At 44.6% G+C, this 17,369-nt stretch overlaps 1 protein-coding gene across 1 annotated transcript; it reads right to left on the bottom strand.

Annotated features, from left to right (window-relative positions):
* Nucleotides 1–12,139: 12,139 nt before the first annotated feature.
* On the bottom strand, nucleotides 12,140–14,489 carry LOC115325367. Its single transcript, XM_042290536.1, has one exon. The coding sequence runs from the start codon at nucleotides 14,420–14,422 to the stop codon at nucleotides 12,140–12,142; it is 2,283 nt and encodes a 760-aa protein (XP_042146470.1). The 5' UTR covers nucleotides 14,423–14,489.
* Between the last annotated feature and the right edge of the window lie 2,880 nt (nucleotides 14,490–17,369).

Genomic DNA, 17,369 nt, shown 5'->3' with positions numbered 1-17,369 from the left:
AGATTGGCAGCATCACAGTCACATCCTGCAAGGTTGCAGCTCCCGAGGCACATAACACCTGCACGCTTGCACGTTGAAAGCAGCTGTGCTCTCCTGCAGTATGTATGTACACTGCCAACCGGCAACGGCCAGGCGGCGCCAGCAGGGTGAGAGCGCACGGTTATGCCCTGTCTCGTTGTAACTTGGCAAAGGGTAAACGATAAGCCCCACATTGCGTGCCGGCGGCTTCGAAATGCGCGACGTATACGAGCGCAACGCACGGATATTGGAGCATGACGCAGCGAAAAGCCTGATACTTCTTCGGAGTTGAGGCGCGCTCCGCTGATACGCAGTCACGTTCCGATTGGCCCGCCAGGGCCGTAGCTTCCGCTCTACTGGCACGTTACGCGATCACGGCTTCCTGGGATACCCAGCATTTCTTGCTTCAGACACTAGGCCACGTGCACTAGGCTAAGCGGCGCCACCAGAGTAAAAGCTCACGTTTGAACAATGCAGCCGCCACTCCCAGGGTACCCAATAGTTCTCGTTTCAGTGGCTAGATGGCGTAGGGAGGCTCAAGTGAGGGTGGGTGCACCTGCTAGATCGGCGATCACGGGACATGGACGCCATTTAATTGCTAAATTTTGCTGGGAGTCTATGGGGCAAAGGGTCGTTTTCTTTCCTAACTCGGTTCATAAAAGCCCATTAAGGTGCGTGAATAATTTACGCAAGGTATAAATGATTACTTTTCCATAGCCACCAGTTTTGTTGCGATAGGTTAAGTATTTTTTTAACGCGAAAAATGGTAAATTTCGCCATCTTGGACGTTGCTGCTTGTGTGGCAACTTTGCTTTCTCCGCTCGACGTTTGCAATTCTCGGAGCGAGAAGGAAGCGAGAGAGGCTGCGCCAAGGCGCTCGTTGCTTGCAATGGGAGGCGAGAGGAGGAAAGGCGCATGGAGCAACAGAGTTGCAACAGAGCGGGCGCCTGCTCTCGTGCAGGTAACACTGGGGCATATCCTTTCCTGAATCCTCTCCCTCAGGCGCCGCCATTAAATTGCAAACGCTCTCCAGGTTTTGAGTTGCGCCCACCCTCACTACAGCCTCCCTATCCGTGCGACGCGACTGGCGCGCCGCCGCGCGGCCGGCACCGAAGGTAGGCAGTGAGAACCCCAGAGAAAACGAAACCGAAACCACGCCGCGTACGTTGGTGCGCACTGAAGTCGGAGCGGTGCGGTTGCGCTGGGTTCACAGCATGAAGTGCTGCCTGTGCTGGGTCATTAAGTGCTTCAATAGTCATGCGTCGTATCTCGTGGGGACAAAGTTTCAGTTTTTCACCTCGCCGATGTTGTGTGGGACAGCGACAACGATGAACCCGTGCCGTACGGCGCGAGAAATTTGGTCTCCCGATCATGTCTGCCACTGTGTCGACACGGCGGACATATTCTAAACTCCCGCTTTGCGCTCTGCGTTTGTTTTCGTACCAGTAACGCCTACATGTGTCAGCGTCGATGTGACGAACTGAAATGCCATCTCCACACTCGCGGGTATGCAGTGCCAATTTCGTTAGAGGAATGCCCTTAAAAGAAGTTTCGTCCCCATCGTACGTGTCGATGATATTTCCGGACAAGTGGCACGCAATCTGTACCTCATGAAAAAAGATTCAAACGGTAAAAAAAGTGACAAATATAAATATAAAGAAAACAACAATGAAACTCGGAATCACTGGGGAATCGACGTTTGATTATGGAAGTTTATGTGGTGTGCTTTCTTTCTTGATCAGCCTTCATTTGGATGTGGAAACGCTGACACCCCAAGTTCTGTAGACAACAATTTTTTTTCTCTGCTTTAGAGCCACCTATCGCAAAGTGGTTCGAACTGGAAATACCGTCCCACTTGTGCCTTCCTACGTGTAAAGTGTACACCTCCCACGATGAGTAGTATTATCTGACAGCCTTTGACGGTCAAAGCCATTTCCCATTTAGTTACGCCGCCCAAACTAAATGTCTACCTGGTTTCGCTACGCCAACTATTTTTGTTATAATAAGTGTTGTGCCAAGCTACGGTCATGTCAAAGTACCTGTGCGCCGAAAATCAGCACCTCGCACAACAGGTCATTACACAACAGCTGACCGCAAAAGCCCTTGGCGGCCAAACCGTGTGTTGGCTGAAAACTTTGTTTTCTCGGCTTTGGGACCAGCTTTCGTAAAGTTTTTTCAATCGGAAGTACAGTGCACTAGTCCCTTCCTAACTGTAAAGTCTCCATCTCCCACGACGAGTGGTATTCTCTTGACAGCCCTTTCACGGTCAAAACCGTTTCCCATTCATTTACGCCGCCGAAACCAAATTTCCACCAGGTTTTTCTATGCCACCATTTTTTGTATAATAAGTGCTGTGTCATATTACTGTCCAGTCCAAGCACCTGTGTGCCCAAATCCGCAATTTGCACAGCCCGCTATAACACGACATTTTGGGTCCAATATTGGATATCCCGTGCAGCTTTATTTCTTTATTCGTTAGAAACATAACTTTCACACCTGCTGTCTTAATGAAACTTGGCACACTTCGTTCACAAACTTAGTGAACATCTCACTCGCCACCAATATCACCGTTCCAGCGGTCCTACGTTTACAGCGACGAGCGAAATAAATTTCCCACTCAGAGCAATTATGGTGGCGGCCGTCTTGCTTTTCGGAAAATTGCTCCAACCCCTTTTTCGGCCGCAACTAGAGAAATTACCCACAATAACGACTCAAACTCAATATAAGAGAAGTGGAGGACAGCTAAATGCCCTTCTGCCCCAGCGTTCATGCAACCTCACCCTCAGCGTACCGGCTCATAAAGCAGAAGCTTCGTCCGTGCGCGCTTCCGCCGCCACAGCTTGGCATGCGAAAAGGCGCCGCAGGCTGCTGAACGCGCCTCACTGTCGAACGCCAGCTCCTCCGCTAGCGGCGCTGCGCGCGTTTTTCAAAGCGCCCCCTATAGCTCCATAGATTGCATCCTTATGATCACGCTGCCAAGTGTACACATCACGAGGCTGTTTGTGCGAACGTGACATCGGCGCTTTTTCGCGTTATCTTCGAACCAAAAATCGAAGAATGGAACGTTTCACCACCCATTTTGATACACCTGATTTCCTACCTGCTTTTAACACATACCTTGTTCCCATTGCTGTCGGTGACACCACGTTGCTTGCAGAGAGGTAGGTACCTCTATTTATTCGTCCGTTTCAGCCACCAGATGGCGCGCGGATCGTAACGTGGTAAAGCAAGATAGAATTTGAGGATAGGTTGATGCAAATGGATGGGGAGCAATGGGCACGAAAGGTTTTCAGCTATTTGTACATGAGAAGTGTAGACACAAAGTGGAGACAGCGCACTAGGAAATTAAGAGGAAAGTTTTTGGGCTATAGCGAAGATACTGAAGAGCAAGTCTCAGTTAAGAAGAAAGTTAAGGCCACAGAAAGAGATCGGTGGCTAGAGGGAATGCAGACAAAGACGGCTCTGGAAAGCTATAGATTAAACAAAAGTGTTATTGCCAAAGAAAGCATTTATGGCAATTCTAGGGGAAGCTCATTGCTGTTTGAGGCGAGGACGGGTGTTCTGCGAACCAGAACATACAGAGTGAAAAAACGGTTAAAGTGCAGGCGAGCTGGTGGATATTTACCATGATGGAACTTAACCCGAGACTGGGGTAGAAACAGAAACTTAAAAGTAGAAGGGACAGAGACAAGTGAAGAGAAGAGTGAAGAAGAGACGTTCTCTTCTTCACTTGTCTCTGTCCCTTCTACTTTTAAGTTTCTGTTTCTACCCCAGTCTCGGGTTAAGTTCCATCATGATACAGAGTGAAGTACCAGGAAATTGATACAGTGTGCACTGCTTGTGGAGAGGACGACGAGACGGCTGAGCACTTGATACTCTACTGTAAAGGCGATGGGCGGCGATGTGAATATGTATTGCTACCCTATGCCTACCGAAGACAACATAGATTTAATAAAGTCGTTGGGTTTTAGAGACAGCGAAGGGAGGGTGGATTTCAAGACTGTAGAGATTACCAAGCAAAGATTAAGTGAATGGTGGCAGAAATCGAGAGAAAACTAGGTATTTTCTTATTCACTGATGGCAAGGGGGTTTCATAGCCTCACTTTCTTTGCACTGCGGAGTGAATATAGATTTCACATTTAAATATTCTAAGCTTAAATGGTAAAACAAAATGGCTAGGTGGCGTAAGCTACCGCCCGATCCAAAGGGCTCAGCCGTATTCATCCATCCATCCAGGTTGAACGAGCAACTTCTAGATGGCGCCAGTATCGAAGTGTGAAAAGGCCCGCGTTATCCGCTGCGGGAAATAGATCCCCAAAATGTGTCGTGTTCTCCCGGCGGAGGTACGATACGATACGATACGAACTTTATTTTTCACCACAAATACAAGTGGTGAATGGGAGGCCGAAGAAAAAGCTGCATAAATGCAGCTTGACGAGGCTCCGGACCCCCCATTCAGCAGCTACGACGGAGTACATACAGTACACTGGTCAAAAAAGAAAAAAATCAAATGAACAAATTGAATATTTGGCTGTTGGACAATTGCACAATATCTATGTTTTTAACAAAATATTCGTTCAGAATAGACGGTAAAGCATAACTTACTTTTTGTTTTCCATACTTTGTTCTACATTTCGGAATTTGCCAGGGCTGGTGATTCCTCGATGAATAATAGTCACTTTTTTCTTTTAAATCAGACAGTTGAAGAATTACATTTGAGCGTCCTAATGCCGCATATTTATACGCCATCGTTAAACGATAGTTATAGATTTGGTGAATATTAATAATCTTGTATGACTTGAACAGTGAATCCGTATGATGTATGTAGGGAACGTTACCTATTATTCTTAGCACTTTTTTTTGCAATAAGTGTATTATATGCAAGTTTGAGTAAGAGGTGTTACCCCAGATAAGGGCGCAGTAACATAAATGAGAATAAAATAAGGAATTGTCGAAAACCTTTTTTACGCTGGATGGAAGAACGTGCCTATGCTTGTTCATAATTCCTGCAACTTTGCCTAATTTAGAGCAGAGATGTTTTACGTGATTTGTCCAGAGCATGTCTTCGGAAAAAATGACTCCGAGAGTTTTTATGCTATTTACAAATTCAATGTATGAAGACCCGAAATGAAGAGGAGTGTAAACTCGGTTACTTGAGCCGCGTGGGCGAAACATCATTGCTTTTGTTTTCGAAGTATTTATAGTCAAGCAATTGGACTGATACCATACTTTTAACTTTGAAAGAAATGCGTTAGCTTTATTTATGAGGGCCTCTTCGGATATATCAGAAAAAAACGATACTCGTGTCATCCGCATAGATTATATATTTACAGTCTGAATCAATGTTCACAATATCATTAATATACAACAAAAAAAGAAGTGGTCCTAGAATACTTCCTTGGGGCACTCCAGCTGATATGGTTAATGGAATTGATTTTTCATTATTAATTTGCACAAACTGGGTACGATATTCTAAATAAGATTTGATTAGAGCATGAGGAAGATCACGAATGCCGTAAGCATATAGTTTATCTAACAAGATGGAATGATTTATACAGTCAAACTCTTTGCTGAAGTCTAAAAATATCCCAAGCGTTAAGGTTTTTTCTTCGAAATTCTTAAGTATTTCTTCTTTTTGAACCAATAACGCTGTTTCGGTTGACCTATTCTTTCTAAATCCAAATTGACAATCAGTAATTATAGAGTGCTTATCACAAAAGTTAACAACACGAGAGTGAATTATTTTTTCTAGACTTTTTGAGAACACAGGAAGTATAGATATAGGACGGTAGTTCCCTAGTTCATTTTTGTTACCTGCTTTAAACAACGCTAAAACTTTTGCAGTTTGCATTTTTTTGGGAAAAGTGCCAGATGATATTGCGAGGTTGAATATGTATGTTAGACAGGGAGCAATAATATCTATCACATACTTGATAGGTTTAATTTGCAAGTCATCGGCATAAAGACTGTGATTATTATTAAGAGACAAAATAGAAGAACAAACCTCAATTTCATCAGTAGGGTAGATAAATAGTGAATCCGAAATTGACGAAATGTGATCTGACGCTTTAGGATTGTAAAAGCTATTTGCTATATTCACGAAATAGCTGTTAAATGCATTTGCCAAATTCAAACCACTCAATGTTTCGCCGTTATGGTTTATGTTTTCGATTTTGCTTGATTTACAGGACATATTAAGAACACTGTTTATACGTTTCCACAATAAATCTGCTTTCTTTAGGCACTCCACATCAAATAGATTAGAGTAATAGAGTTTTTTCGACTTTCTAATTTCCCTAGTTAATTGATTTCTATATTTTTTGAATTGTTCAAGTGCCGTTTTTTCACGGGTAGCAAGAAATATTTGATAAAGTTGATATTTTCTACGTGTCTTTTTAAAAAGTGTAGGGGTCATCCATGGCTTTCGTCCCTTTCTGGCAAGTTTAATGGTTTTATCTGGGAAACAGTCAAAATAAAGCTGCTTAAACTTTTTAATAAACGTGTTGTATGCGCTATCTACGTCATCAGAATGGAATACATCGTCCCAATCTGTAGTCATTAATTTCTGCCTAAATGTATCTAGAGTAGCTTGGGTAATGTTTTGAACAGTCACAGTATCTGAATTACGTTTACATACTTCTCTTGCTGTATCGGCTAGCATAAATATGGGCAGATGATAGCTAATATTAGAACTTACTACACCAGCCCTGACCTTTTCCTTATCAAAATTTGTAATAAATAGATCAATTAACGTAGATGTAGACAATGTAGTGCGCGTGGGGTGGTTTATAACATTATAGAAGTTATTTGCCGCTAGTAGTAGCAGTAACTCAGACGCACTTGGAGTATCGTGCAGCAAATTTATATTTAAGTCACCGCCAACAAAAAGATAGTACTTGCATTCATTGGCGTGACACAACAGTTTGTCGAAAAAAGCAAGAAAAAGGTTTACATTTCCGCTGGGTGGACGATAAACAACAGAAAATATGAATTTGTTTTGTTTAAGAGACAATATTTTATAGTCATCTGTTAGGCATGTATATTCTGGAACAACTTCATAGTCATCACTAGCAGTCAGTATCGAAATACCACCACCACGTCCACAAACGCGGTTTTGATAAAAGTGAGTATATTGGGAAAGAACAAAAAAATCGGAGTCATCTCGATACCAAGTTTCAGTGAACATTATCACGTCAAATGAGCATTCAAAAGATTGAAAAAGAAACGTAAGCTCGTCCAGCTTAGATCTGGCTGATCTAACATTTAAATGAAACAATTTCAAAAGCTTGCGTGTTGATTTATCACTATCACTGCCGATATCCCTGGGGCAGAAACAGATTAACTGCCATTTCAGGAAAATAAAAAGCGTACACAAGTCTTTACTCAGATTTCTTGTCTTAGCAGATCTTAACGAGATCGTCCTCATGTTCGATAGAGACAATATCTGTGTTTTCAGATTTACGGGCCATAATCTTGCCGTTACGTACCCACACATACTTCCACCCGGCGATGCGCTTTTTTGCAGTGGCCTTACCAAGCAGTCTTTTTAGGGTCGGACACAGGTGCTCATTAATAAAAACAGGGTCGTTAGTGGAGAATCCCAGGTCTGTGTTCTTAAGTCGCTTTGGTCGGGCCTTTGCAAGAACCTTATCACGTTTTTTCACGACGTACGAACTGTACTATTATGTTTTGATTGCTCAATTCTCGTGTGCGAACTCTATGACAGATCTCGACGTCTGAATTGTCGATCGGCTCGCTAATTTCATCGCCGAGCCTACGTAGTGTCTCGTAGAGGTTCTCGTTTTCATTCAACATTATTCCCTTAATTTCGAGATTGTATGCTCGAGAGTGTTGTTCACATTGCACAATGGTCCTACGGTTTTCTTTAACTTCCCTCTCAAGCGCCATACATCTTTGCCGCAGCTCTTCATTTTCGGTTTTTAAGGCGTTGTCTACCGCGGCTCCGCTAGTAAGCTTATTCTTGATGCCTTCGAATTCGGCATTTATGAAGTCCATGCTTGACTTCATTTCCCGTATCTCTGAACGAAGCTCACGGATCTCAGTGCGGAAATCCCTCTCCAGCGTTTCTCTCATTGCTTTCCATTCCGATTTCAATTCATCACGGAGTTCGGAAAAAAGCCGCGTCAGATCCTTTGCCATTGCGGCGGATCACACTTTGACACAACCAATAATACTAGTGGCAGCAGCGACGGCAACTTCGTCAGACACTAGGGTATTGAAAAATGAAAAAGAACTAACCTGCGAAGGAGCGTGTTCTTTAGAAGAAGTGTCGACTGCCGTCGCAGCTGCCAAGTGACGGAAGATGCAAAAAGTTCCTTCTTTTATACTGCTGACGAACGTAGAGCAGCCAATCGTAGACACGCAGATGTCCGGTGCGAAGTCAGCCGCGTTGAAGAGAACGTATCCGATCAAGCGCAGGCTTGGGGGCTTGGGTGACTTGCAAGACGGGTCCGGCCGCTCACCGGACTGTCGTTGAAACACGGGTAGAATTATCAACCCGAAGCAGGCGATCCAGGAAATCTGCGAAGGAGCGTGTTCTTTAGAAGAAGTGTCGACTGCCGTCGCTGCTGCCAAGTGACGTAGCATCGAACGTCAGTGATAATACGCGCGGTGGCCGAGTCCGGCCTCTACTCTGTGTGATGCAGTGGGTGGCGCTCGTTTCTGTTCGGAGGTAGGAATAAAAATGTCGGTCCTCCTTCTACGACGCTCGTTTCTATAGCTTGTTTTTTTTTTTTTTTTTTTTTATCTCAAGTGATTTAGAGTACCGCCTCTTCGAAATCGTCCTTTGCGGCGAGCGATTGAGAGTCAGGTTAGCATTTTATTTTGGTCAGCACTACACGTTCAATGAAGACCTCGGGCGGCGATGTGAATATGTATTGCTTCCCAAAGTGTGTCCAAGGTATTGAAGGCGCGCGACCGTCGGTTGGTAAAATACGTGCGTTAGGGCCCGGTTGGTAAAATACGTGCGTTAGGGCTCGCAGGCCTTTTGGTATGGGCACTCTGCCTTCTGCGGCCCTTGCAGGCCTGGATCACCTAAAATATATGCAAATAAAGTATTATTATTATTCAGTCTAGTCATATTTGCCAACGTCTTTTATCTAATCATGTCGTATTACACCTGAGACTGCGGTGGAAGAAATCGGAAGAACTTTCAGTAGAAGGAACAGACACAGAGAACGTCTTTTATCTGTTTCGACAAATGACATGGTCGAGTCTATTGATAACCCTTAGCTAGGTTGGACGTACGGAGTGTCCGGGCTTTAAAAAAATTTGCTTCGTTTATGTGAATGAATATTTGTTTTCTCTTTTCCGTGCTCGGTGCTATGCAAAAATCGCTTAGATGTTATGGTAGCCTAGTGTGGGCTGCGTTTTGCACGCTGACTTTCTACTGCCATCGCTGTGCACAGTATGTGTTCAGATGGAATGTGTCAAATCGTATTTCCGATCGATATGATGGATTGAATCCCGGACAAAAGCTCACCGGACAAAAGCTCACCGGACAGAAGCTCACCGGACAAAAGCTCACCGGACAAAAGCTCACCCATTTTTTCACAGACCCGGACAAAAGCTCACCCATATTTTCGCAGACCCGGACAAAAGCTCACCACGAGAAAATTTCATGTTGGTCTTAACACGAGTGCGGACAACTTAGGTGCATGCGTGCGACACAAAAAGGCAACGATAAATTAAATCTGACAGGCGCATGGTTTGTTGATTTGAGTAGAAACAAGTTTATTTATCGATTGGTTAGAAGCGAATGCAGTGCCCCACTAGCTCCAGCAGTCTTGGTAGATCTCGATGCACATGCAAGCCCTCGCCAATATTTCTAAGACGATTCTGCAGGTGCAGAGTAATTTTTCGCACCCGCTTTACGGTGGGCTCACCTCTCCGGGCTTTTGTCAATGCCGTGGCAACGAGCGCCTGATTTTGCTGTAGGCATTCAATCAGCCTCAAGAAGCTTGGATGGGCGTGGCCGACGAGCTTCTGGAACCTGGTACTCTATCTTTCGCAGGTGTTGCTCATCCGATCTTTATCTTGAAGAGTGGTGTCGTACATATTCCACCGTACCGGGGGAAACTCCGGTCGCCGTCGGCGCAGAGTCAGGCGAAGGGAAGAATTTGCTCTGGGTGCCGCCACAGATGGAACAGAAGCATAACGTAAGCGGCCGTGTAAATACGTGCAATCAAAATAGTCCAGTAGGTAGCGATGTCACCGGTAGACTTTTCCCTGGTGGTCAGTTCTTCTGGAACAAGCTGTGGTGGAAGGACCCCGAGCCTATCTAAAATCCCGCACAATTTTTTTAAATTGGTCATCTGTCTTGAACTTTTTCAAAACGCCGAACTCCAGTTCTTTCAAAGTATTTAAAAAAAATTCTCAACTCAATGGTGGATGAGGTACAAGTTCTCCTAAAAATGGTCCAATGTCCATTGCGTCCGCACTTTATTTCAGCCCGTGTTTCGCCCGGATAGTAAAAAAAAAAAAATAAAGAAATCGAGGTGAGCTTTTGTCCGGGTCTGTTAAAAAGCGGGTGAGCTTTTGTCCGGGTCTGTCAAAAAACGGGTGAGCTTTTGTCCGGTGAGCTTCTGTCCGGTGAGCTTTTGTCCGGTGAGCTTTTGTCCGGTTACCGATGGATTTACTCTGCTACAGTGTTAATTATATTTTCCTGATTTAAACTGGTCCTTCCCTGATCTAAGCTAAGTTCAAATTCGAGGGTGCAGCCAGACTTAGCGTCGTAACAGCCGTAATGCGCAAAAGAAATTAGTACCATGAAAGAAAAACAAAAGGGTACGAGACGGCTCGGTGTTATAGAAGTAATGAGTGTACGATCGAATGATGCCATCGTACGCTTTCTTCTTGTTGAACGGTCTGCATCGCTGGGAAACGCTCAAAGTACCAGCGAAGACAACGAGCTGGCGTGAAATTTTGGAAAACAAGCTTCACTTTCATCATGCGCTTTCATTTCGAAATTGCGCGCGAAATAGTAACAGGTAAGGCAACAAAATGTAGACGTTAGGTCTGGAACACCACCAGACTCAGCCGTGTTGGGAGCATCTCTCGCGAGTCAATACGTGAAAGGTATTGCGCGTCGAACTGTACGTGTGAGTTATCCATTTCAGCGAAACCTTGATTTCGCAAAACTATTGTGTGTTAGAATATGCACCGTGTTAATCAGCTATGACTATACCCAATCTCAATAGTTGCGCGCAGTACTTGGAAGCCACGAGCGAGAAATAAATGAAAGTTGATAATGTAAGACACTCGCGACGTGGAGACCCATAAAAGAGAGTCCCGATAAAAAGAGAGCTCCGTCTTCCCCTTCTCTTCAAGTGCTTGGGTTACGCTTTCAATCCTGCACCTTTGGTAATGAAAAAACTGTAAGGGTGCAAGCGAGCTGGTGGAAGTTAACCATAGTTTTGTTTAACCCGAGACTGGGGTATTTCGGAAAAGGGACGAGAAGAAAAGAGGCCACAAGGAGGCGACGTCTCAAACACAGCTAAGGATTTTATTCTATCGTATGCACTTTTATACACACCACGTCCACACACCACCAACCAAGTCGACCAATGACAACATAACACCCGGAATACACTAAGCCAAACATAGGCCCAAAGCATTACAAAAGAAACATCTTTCAGCCAGACAAAAGGACAAGATAAGCCTCCGACTACACAAAGTCAACAAAGAACCGTTAAAAGGTTTTTTCAAACCCGCAAACACACGGAACCAAAGGGAAAGAGGGCATACAAGACCTAATTACACAAAGCCAAGCAACAAACCATTAAACTAGCCAATACATAGTCACCGTAAAAAAAAAAAAAAAAAAAAAAAAAAAAAACGGCAACCGGTCATTTTAACCCGCGCTACACATTAAAGGAAAGCGGAAGAGGGTGACCATGAACCAAAATACACAAAGGGGAGAATGCAAAAGTTCCAGCCTCAACTACACACTTGAAAGAAGTAACAAGGAATACCAGAACAAACAATATGTCCTGCACCTGTACTGCATCTTTGTAGGCAGCGCACAAAGTGCTGGATAGCTAAAAAAAAACAAAAAAAAAACAAAACAAAACAAAAAAACAAAAAACAAAAAACGGGGGGTTTACATCTTGAGGAATTTTCTTGAGCTTTCTCCTAGATGCATTGATGGCTGGCTAATACAATTTCCCATCGACTTAATTCGGACTGTTTCCTTCACTACCCTTTTTATCTCATTTTCCTCTCGATGTATTACCTCCGTTTCCGACCAAAACACCTTACAATTGTTGCACTCAGACACGTGCTTGGCGATCTCCGAGTTCGGTGCCCCGTTTTTTACATTTCTTTTATGCTCGGTCAGTCTGTCATTCACGCACCGCGAAGTTTGCCCCACATATCTAAAACCACATGCTAAGGGTATCTCATAGACTACACCTCCTTTGCAAGCCACTGACCTGTCCTGATGTTGCCTTCTGCATTCCTTTGGAGGTGCAAAGAACAGAGTCATCCTGTTTAATTTGTAATCAGCTGAAAACACTACGTCAACTCCAAATCTGTGAGCACTCGCTTTAAGGTTGTGCGAAACACTGTGGTAGTACGGGACTACGGCAACCTTTTTACTTCTTTCTCTCGTTGTTCCATTTCTCTTGCCGAAACTTGGGGAGAGCTGCCTCGTGATGAAAACTTTATCATAACCCGCATCCTCTAACCTCACCCACTGCCTTTTGAGGGCTTGGCCTACATAATGAAGACATGACTTCTTTAGAGCGTTTCCGATTATTGATTTGACCACCCCAGCCTTCACAGTCTTTGAATGGCAGCTTCTTCTACTTAAAACTGGCTTTGCCGATTCTTTTCCGTACTCCCAGCACACTCCTTCTTGCACGTGAATACGTACATCTGAAAACTGCAAAACTCCTCTGTCTGGCCCTTCAACAGTAAAGGTAAGTTCCGGTGCTGAGGCTCTCACCAGACTCTCTATTGCTCCCGTATCCTTCCCATGAAAGCTCATGACCACAATGTCATCAACATACCTTCTTACTAAAACTTCACCCGACCCCCAAACTGCCAGCCTTTCCGAGATCGCGTTATCCAAAGAGTTTAAATAAATTTCTGCCAAAATAGGTGCCACCGCAGACCCAATACACACACCCTTCTTTTGAATCCACATGCGTTCCTTGAACTCCACTACCGTGGCTTTAAGATAAAGATCCAGGATCGCTAAAAAACTATCTACCGGAATCCCCGTACCTGATTGAAATTTTACCAAATTACGCTCCAAAGCCTCTCTAACCCTACTCATCAACAGCTGTTTTTCAAGAGAATAGTACAGATCTTTAATGTCCATCGAGATCAACGAGCATTGCCTCCCATGGTGAGCATCTAAAATCTGAACAAAATCGTCTGAGTTTCTTAACGAAAGACTGTTTTCCAATCTAGGGAAGTCTAAACCTTTTTGAAGAAACTTCGAAACCATGCTTTGCCACGTTCCGTTCTCATTAATAACCGTGCGGAACGGCATTTCCGGCTTGTGGTCCTTTAAGAAGAATTTTAAACTTAAAGTGCTTCTCGGCTGATTCAGGACTTTCCTGGCTAAGGTCTCTAAACCCTCGTCTTTAAGTGTAGCTGAGATGTCCTTCCTTAATTTTCCCAACTTGCCTTGCCATGCCATGAATACCGAGTCCAATGCCTCTGTTGACTTTTTTTCAAAAACCGCCAATGGAAGGACGGCAAACATACCGCTCTTATCGGTCTGTAACAATTCCAGTGATCTAGATTTAAAGTCCTTTCTTACTTCCGTGATAGCCTGAAAATTCCTCCTGTCTTTTTTATACGAATCATCCACAACTCTTTCCATTCTACTGACCGCGTAGTCCACAAAAGCAACCCTTTCGTCTAACCCTACTTTTCTAGCAATTGTCTGGATCGCGGAAAAAACATCTACTCTCGACGGTTTTACATTTACACAAAACTTCGGTCCTCCTCTCAACAATTCCTCCGTCCTCTCTGTAAATGCGACTTTACAAGGATTCACAATACCGCACCTCCGAGCCCCAGCGGATTGGTCACCATTCACAAAACTACAACTATTTCCAAACCCAACATTCGACCTTTTTACAGCGTCCAACACTAATCTTCGTCGCACATACCAGTTTCGTTCAAAATGCTGTCTTCTTCCTGTGTCCCACAGTTGAAACCTCTGGTGGTTCCTGTAACCCTCTCCGAGTAGAATCGTCCAAAGCCGAACCGATGCCCTGTTCAGCTCAAGCACCCTGGCACTTGTGGCATCCCTGTACGCCTTGATGATCTTCTTTTTGCAGCTCCAGGGAATCCGGGTCGCCGAAAGATGCCCGAAGAGCCCAGGGTCCACGTGACGCTTTCTCAGAGAGATCCCGAAGAACGCCATGTCTGCCTGTAGGACGGCAAGGCGGCGTCCCAAAATGTCCAAAATCGTGTACGCTTGTACCAGTAGCGTAGTCGGTGGTGGGGAAAACGTGGGTCCATACGAAAAATGGAATAAGCCTGCTTCTGGGATTGATAGTGAAAAAATTGTAAGGGTGCAAGCGAGCTGGTGGAAGTTAACCATAGTTTTGTTTAACCCGAGACTGGGGTATTTCGGAAAAGGGACGAGAAGAAAAAAGGCCACAAGGAGGCGACGTCTCAAACACAGCTTTGTGTAGTCGGAGGCTTATCTTGTCCTTTTGTCTGGCTGAAAGATGTTTCTCTTGTAATGCTTTGGGCCTATGTTTGGCTTAGTGTATTCCGGGTGTTATGTTGTCATTGGTCGACTTGGTTGTTGGTGTGTGGACGTGGTGTGTATAAAAGTGCATACGATGGAATAAAATCCTTAGCTGTGTTTGAGACGTCGCCTCCTTGTGGCCTCTTTTCATCCGCCTGGTACGGGTATCGAACCCGGGACCTCTCCATTACAAGTGGAGCGCTATACCAACTGAGCTAACTAGGAGTTAGACGACAGTAGAGCAAACGGATTTTATCAGCCGCCACCAGTTGAACACCAACAAGGGTGAAGCTTGCAATTTAAGGTTATACTTATAATGCAATTAAATGCAAAGGTGCAAGCGAGCTGGACAAGAATGACGAAAGTAATCCCTGGAGAAGGGGAACAAGAGGGACAAAGGACAAACATAAATCTCCAAACACAGCTAGGTGACTGGTGAGCGACCGAAAAAATCCGCCTGGTCCGGGTATCGAACCCGGGACCTCTCCATTACAAGTGGAGCGCTCTACCAACTGAGCTAACTAGGGGTTAGACGACAGTAGAGCAAACGGGTTTTATCAGCCGCCACCAGTCGAACACCAACAAGGGTGAAGCTTGCAATTTAAGGTTATACTCATAATGCAATTAAATGCAAAGGTGCAAACGAGCTGGACAAGAATGACGAAAGTAATCCCTGGAGAAGGGGAACAAGAGGGACAAAGGACAAACATAATTTTTTTTTTCTTTTCGTCTACCTTGATACCCCTCAGCACAAAAACTACCATAAACTAAAAAAAAAAAAAAAAAAATAGTGGGCATACAATGACAACGCACCCACTGGGACCCGAGTCAAGGCAAGAACAAGTAACTACTAAAAGGGGAAAAAATCATGTTCGCATACACAGACAGAACGCCCCCATCGAGAGAAATGAATCATGCGCTTGTTCTGCCAGTCTCGTTGTGCGTCTGTCAAAAGCCACAAAGGAGGAAGATTATCAGCGCCTACACCACCTCCCCTCCCCCCCCTCCCCCCCCCCCCCACACACACACACACTAAAAAGAAGAAAAGAAAGGTTTCTTGGGCGCACGCGGTTAAGCGACGACCTTGGAAGGGTATGCGATTGTAGCACGTTTGTCCCCGCGGCAGTTCCCCTGTCTCAAATGCCACGGTCTGTTTCTCCCCAAATACCAGTCTTATCTTCCCGAGTATCAACTCCGCAGTGATTCTGAATCATTCTGATGCTTTCCAACGTTGCAAAACTGTTGTTGGATTCGGGAAGTGGTGTAGGTTTAGCTAATGAACTTTCCAGAGAACGATAGTAGTTGTCGGGGTTCCAGGCGACCGGAGAGGTCGCCATTATTGGTTCATTAAAAATTGTATTTTATAATCACAATCGTATCATCAAGGGCACGCCATTTCCTCATTACTTCTTCTACGAACAAAGTTGCTGTATTCGTAGCACACGTAGACGGAAACGGAGACTGTGCCCAAATAATATCTTCTTTTGGCAGGTAAAAATTTTTTTAACTTTTTAACACTCATGAGAGCAGCGTGGTCACGGTGACACCATACCAATGGCAGCCTGCAGACACGGTTTGAGACTTCCTCATATGATGTCCGTGTTTTATTGGTCATACACGAACTGCCCAAAGACATGTTCCAAGTGTATATATACGTGCTTCCAACATGCTTGAGGACGGTGCGTGGATAATTCTCTCATCATGTCCGCTACAAACTCCACGCGTTCTGTATCATGTATATGATAAGTGTTACTGCGTCTCTAAATATTCTTTGTATGGTTTCAATCAGAAACAATCTACCTTCTTGAATTTTCATGTCATGACACTTTTAGAGCCTCGGCTATACACATGCGTTTCTTTCAATACAACTGAAACAAAAACTAAAACACTTCTTAAAAAAACAAAAAAACAAAAAAACGAGGTAAATCTGAATTTTGGCGTATATATTTATCCCGCGAATCTGAATATCACGTTCGTTTTCCCCGAAGATGAAACCAAACGCGAGAAAACACGAAAAGCATCCGACCAGTCCTGATGTCATACTGGGATCTTTGGGCCGCCAAGCGCGTGTCCTTCGTGTGGGCAGCGCGTGCAATTAGCGGCGAGATGTTACGGTGGCGTCCTCGCTTGGTTTCCTCTCGTGACGTCATGACCTTGCGAACAACAAGTTCGGTGGCGTTTGTAATGAGATGTTGGAAGCTTGATATCATAGCGCTCTGAAACCAACTTTGCCAACACCGTCAAAATTGAAGTTTATACATTCCTCTTATTTCCGTCGATGAGAAATCCTTTTCTGACGTCGTAGTCAGCGTTCGGCCAATCGTGGTAGGCCGACCACAGCGACGCTTTCGATTGCACACGTCGCCAATATTCCCCCGCACTGACACGTCGTGACGCCCCTTTCTCACCCTTTTGAAAAGAGCACGAGTTCGCGTGCACAGCGTTGATAGGCGCTGAAGATGCGCGAGAGCGGAGATTCCGAAAACTCCTGATATGACATCACGCCCCGGGAAGAAGGGGGGGCTTCATCGGTACCTTGAAAACTAATTTCTGCTGCCCCCGTGCACCAAATTGGAAAATAATTTCGATATTCGTAATCCTGGAGGCCAGATGA

Source organism: Ixodes scapularis, unplaced genomic scaffold (assembly GCF_016920785.2).
Source record: "Ixodes scapularis isolate PalLabHiFi unplaced genomic scaffold, ASM1692078v2 PGA_scaffold1__304_contigs__length_218370807, whole genome shotgun sequence".
Lineage (NCBI taxonomy): Eukaryota > Metazoa > Arthropoda > Arachnida > Ixodida > Ixodidae > Ixodes > Ixodes scapularis.
The sequence above is the reverse complement of the archived record's forward strand: the minus strand, read 5'-3'. Positions and strand labels throughout refer to the sequence as shown.

Coding starts and splice junctions, on each gene's coding strand:
- LOC115325367 (XM_042290536.1), bottom strand. CDS start 14,422: ATGGCGTTCTTCGGGATCTCTCTGAGAAAGCGTCACGTGGACCCTGGG.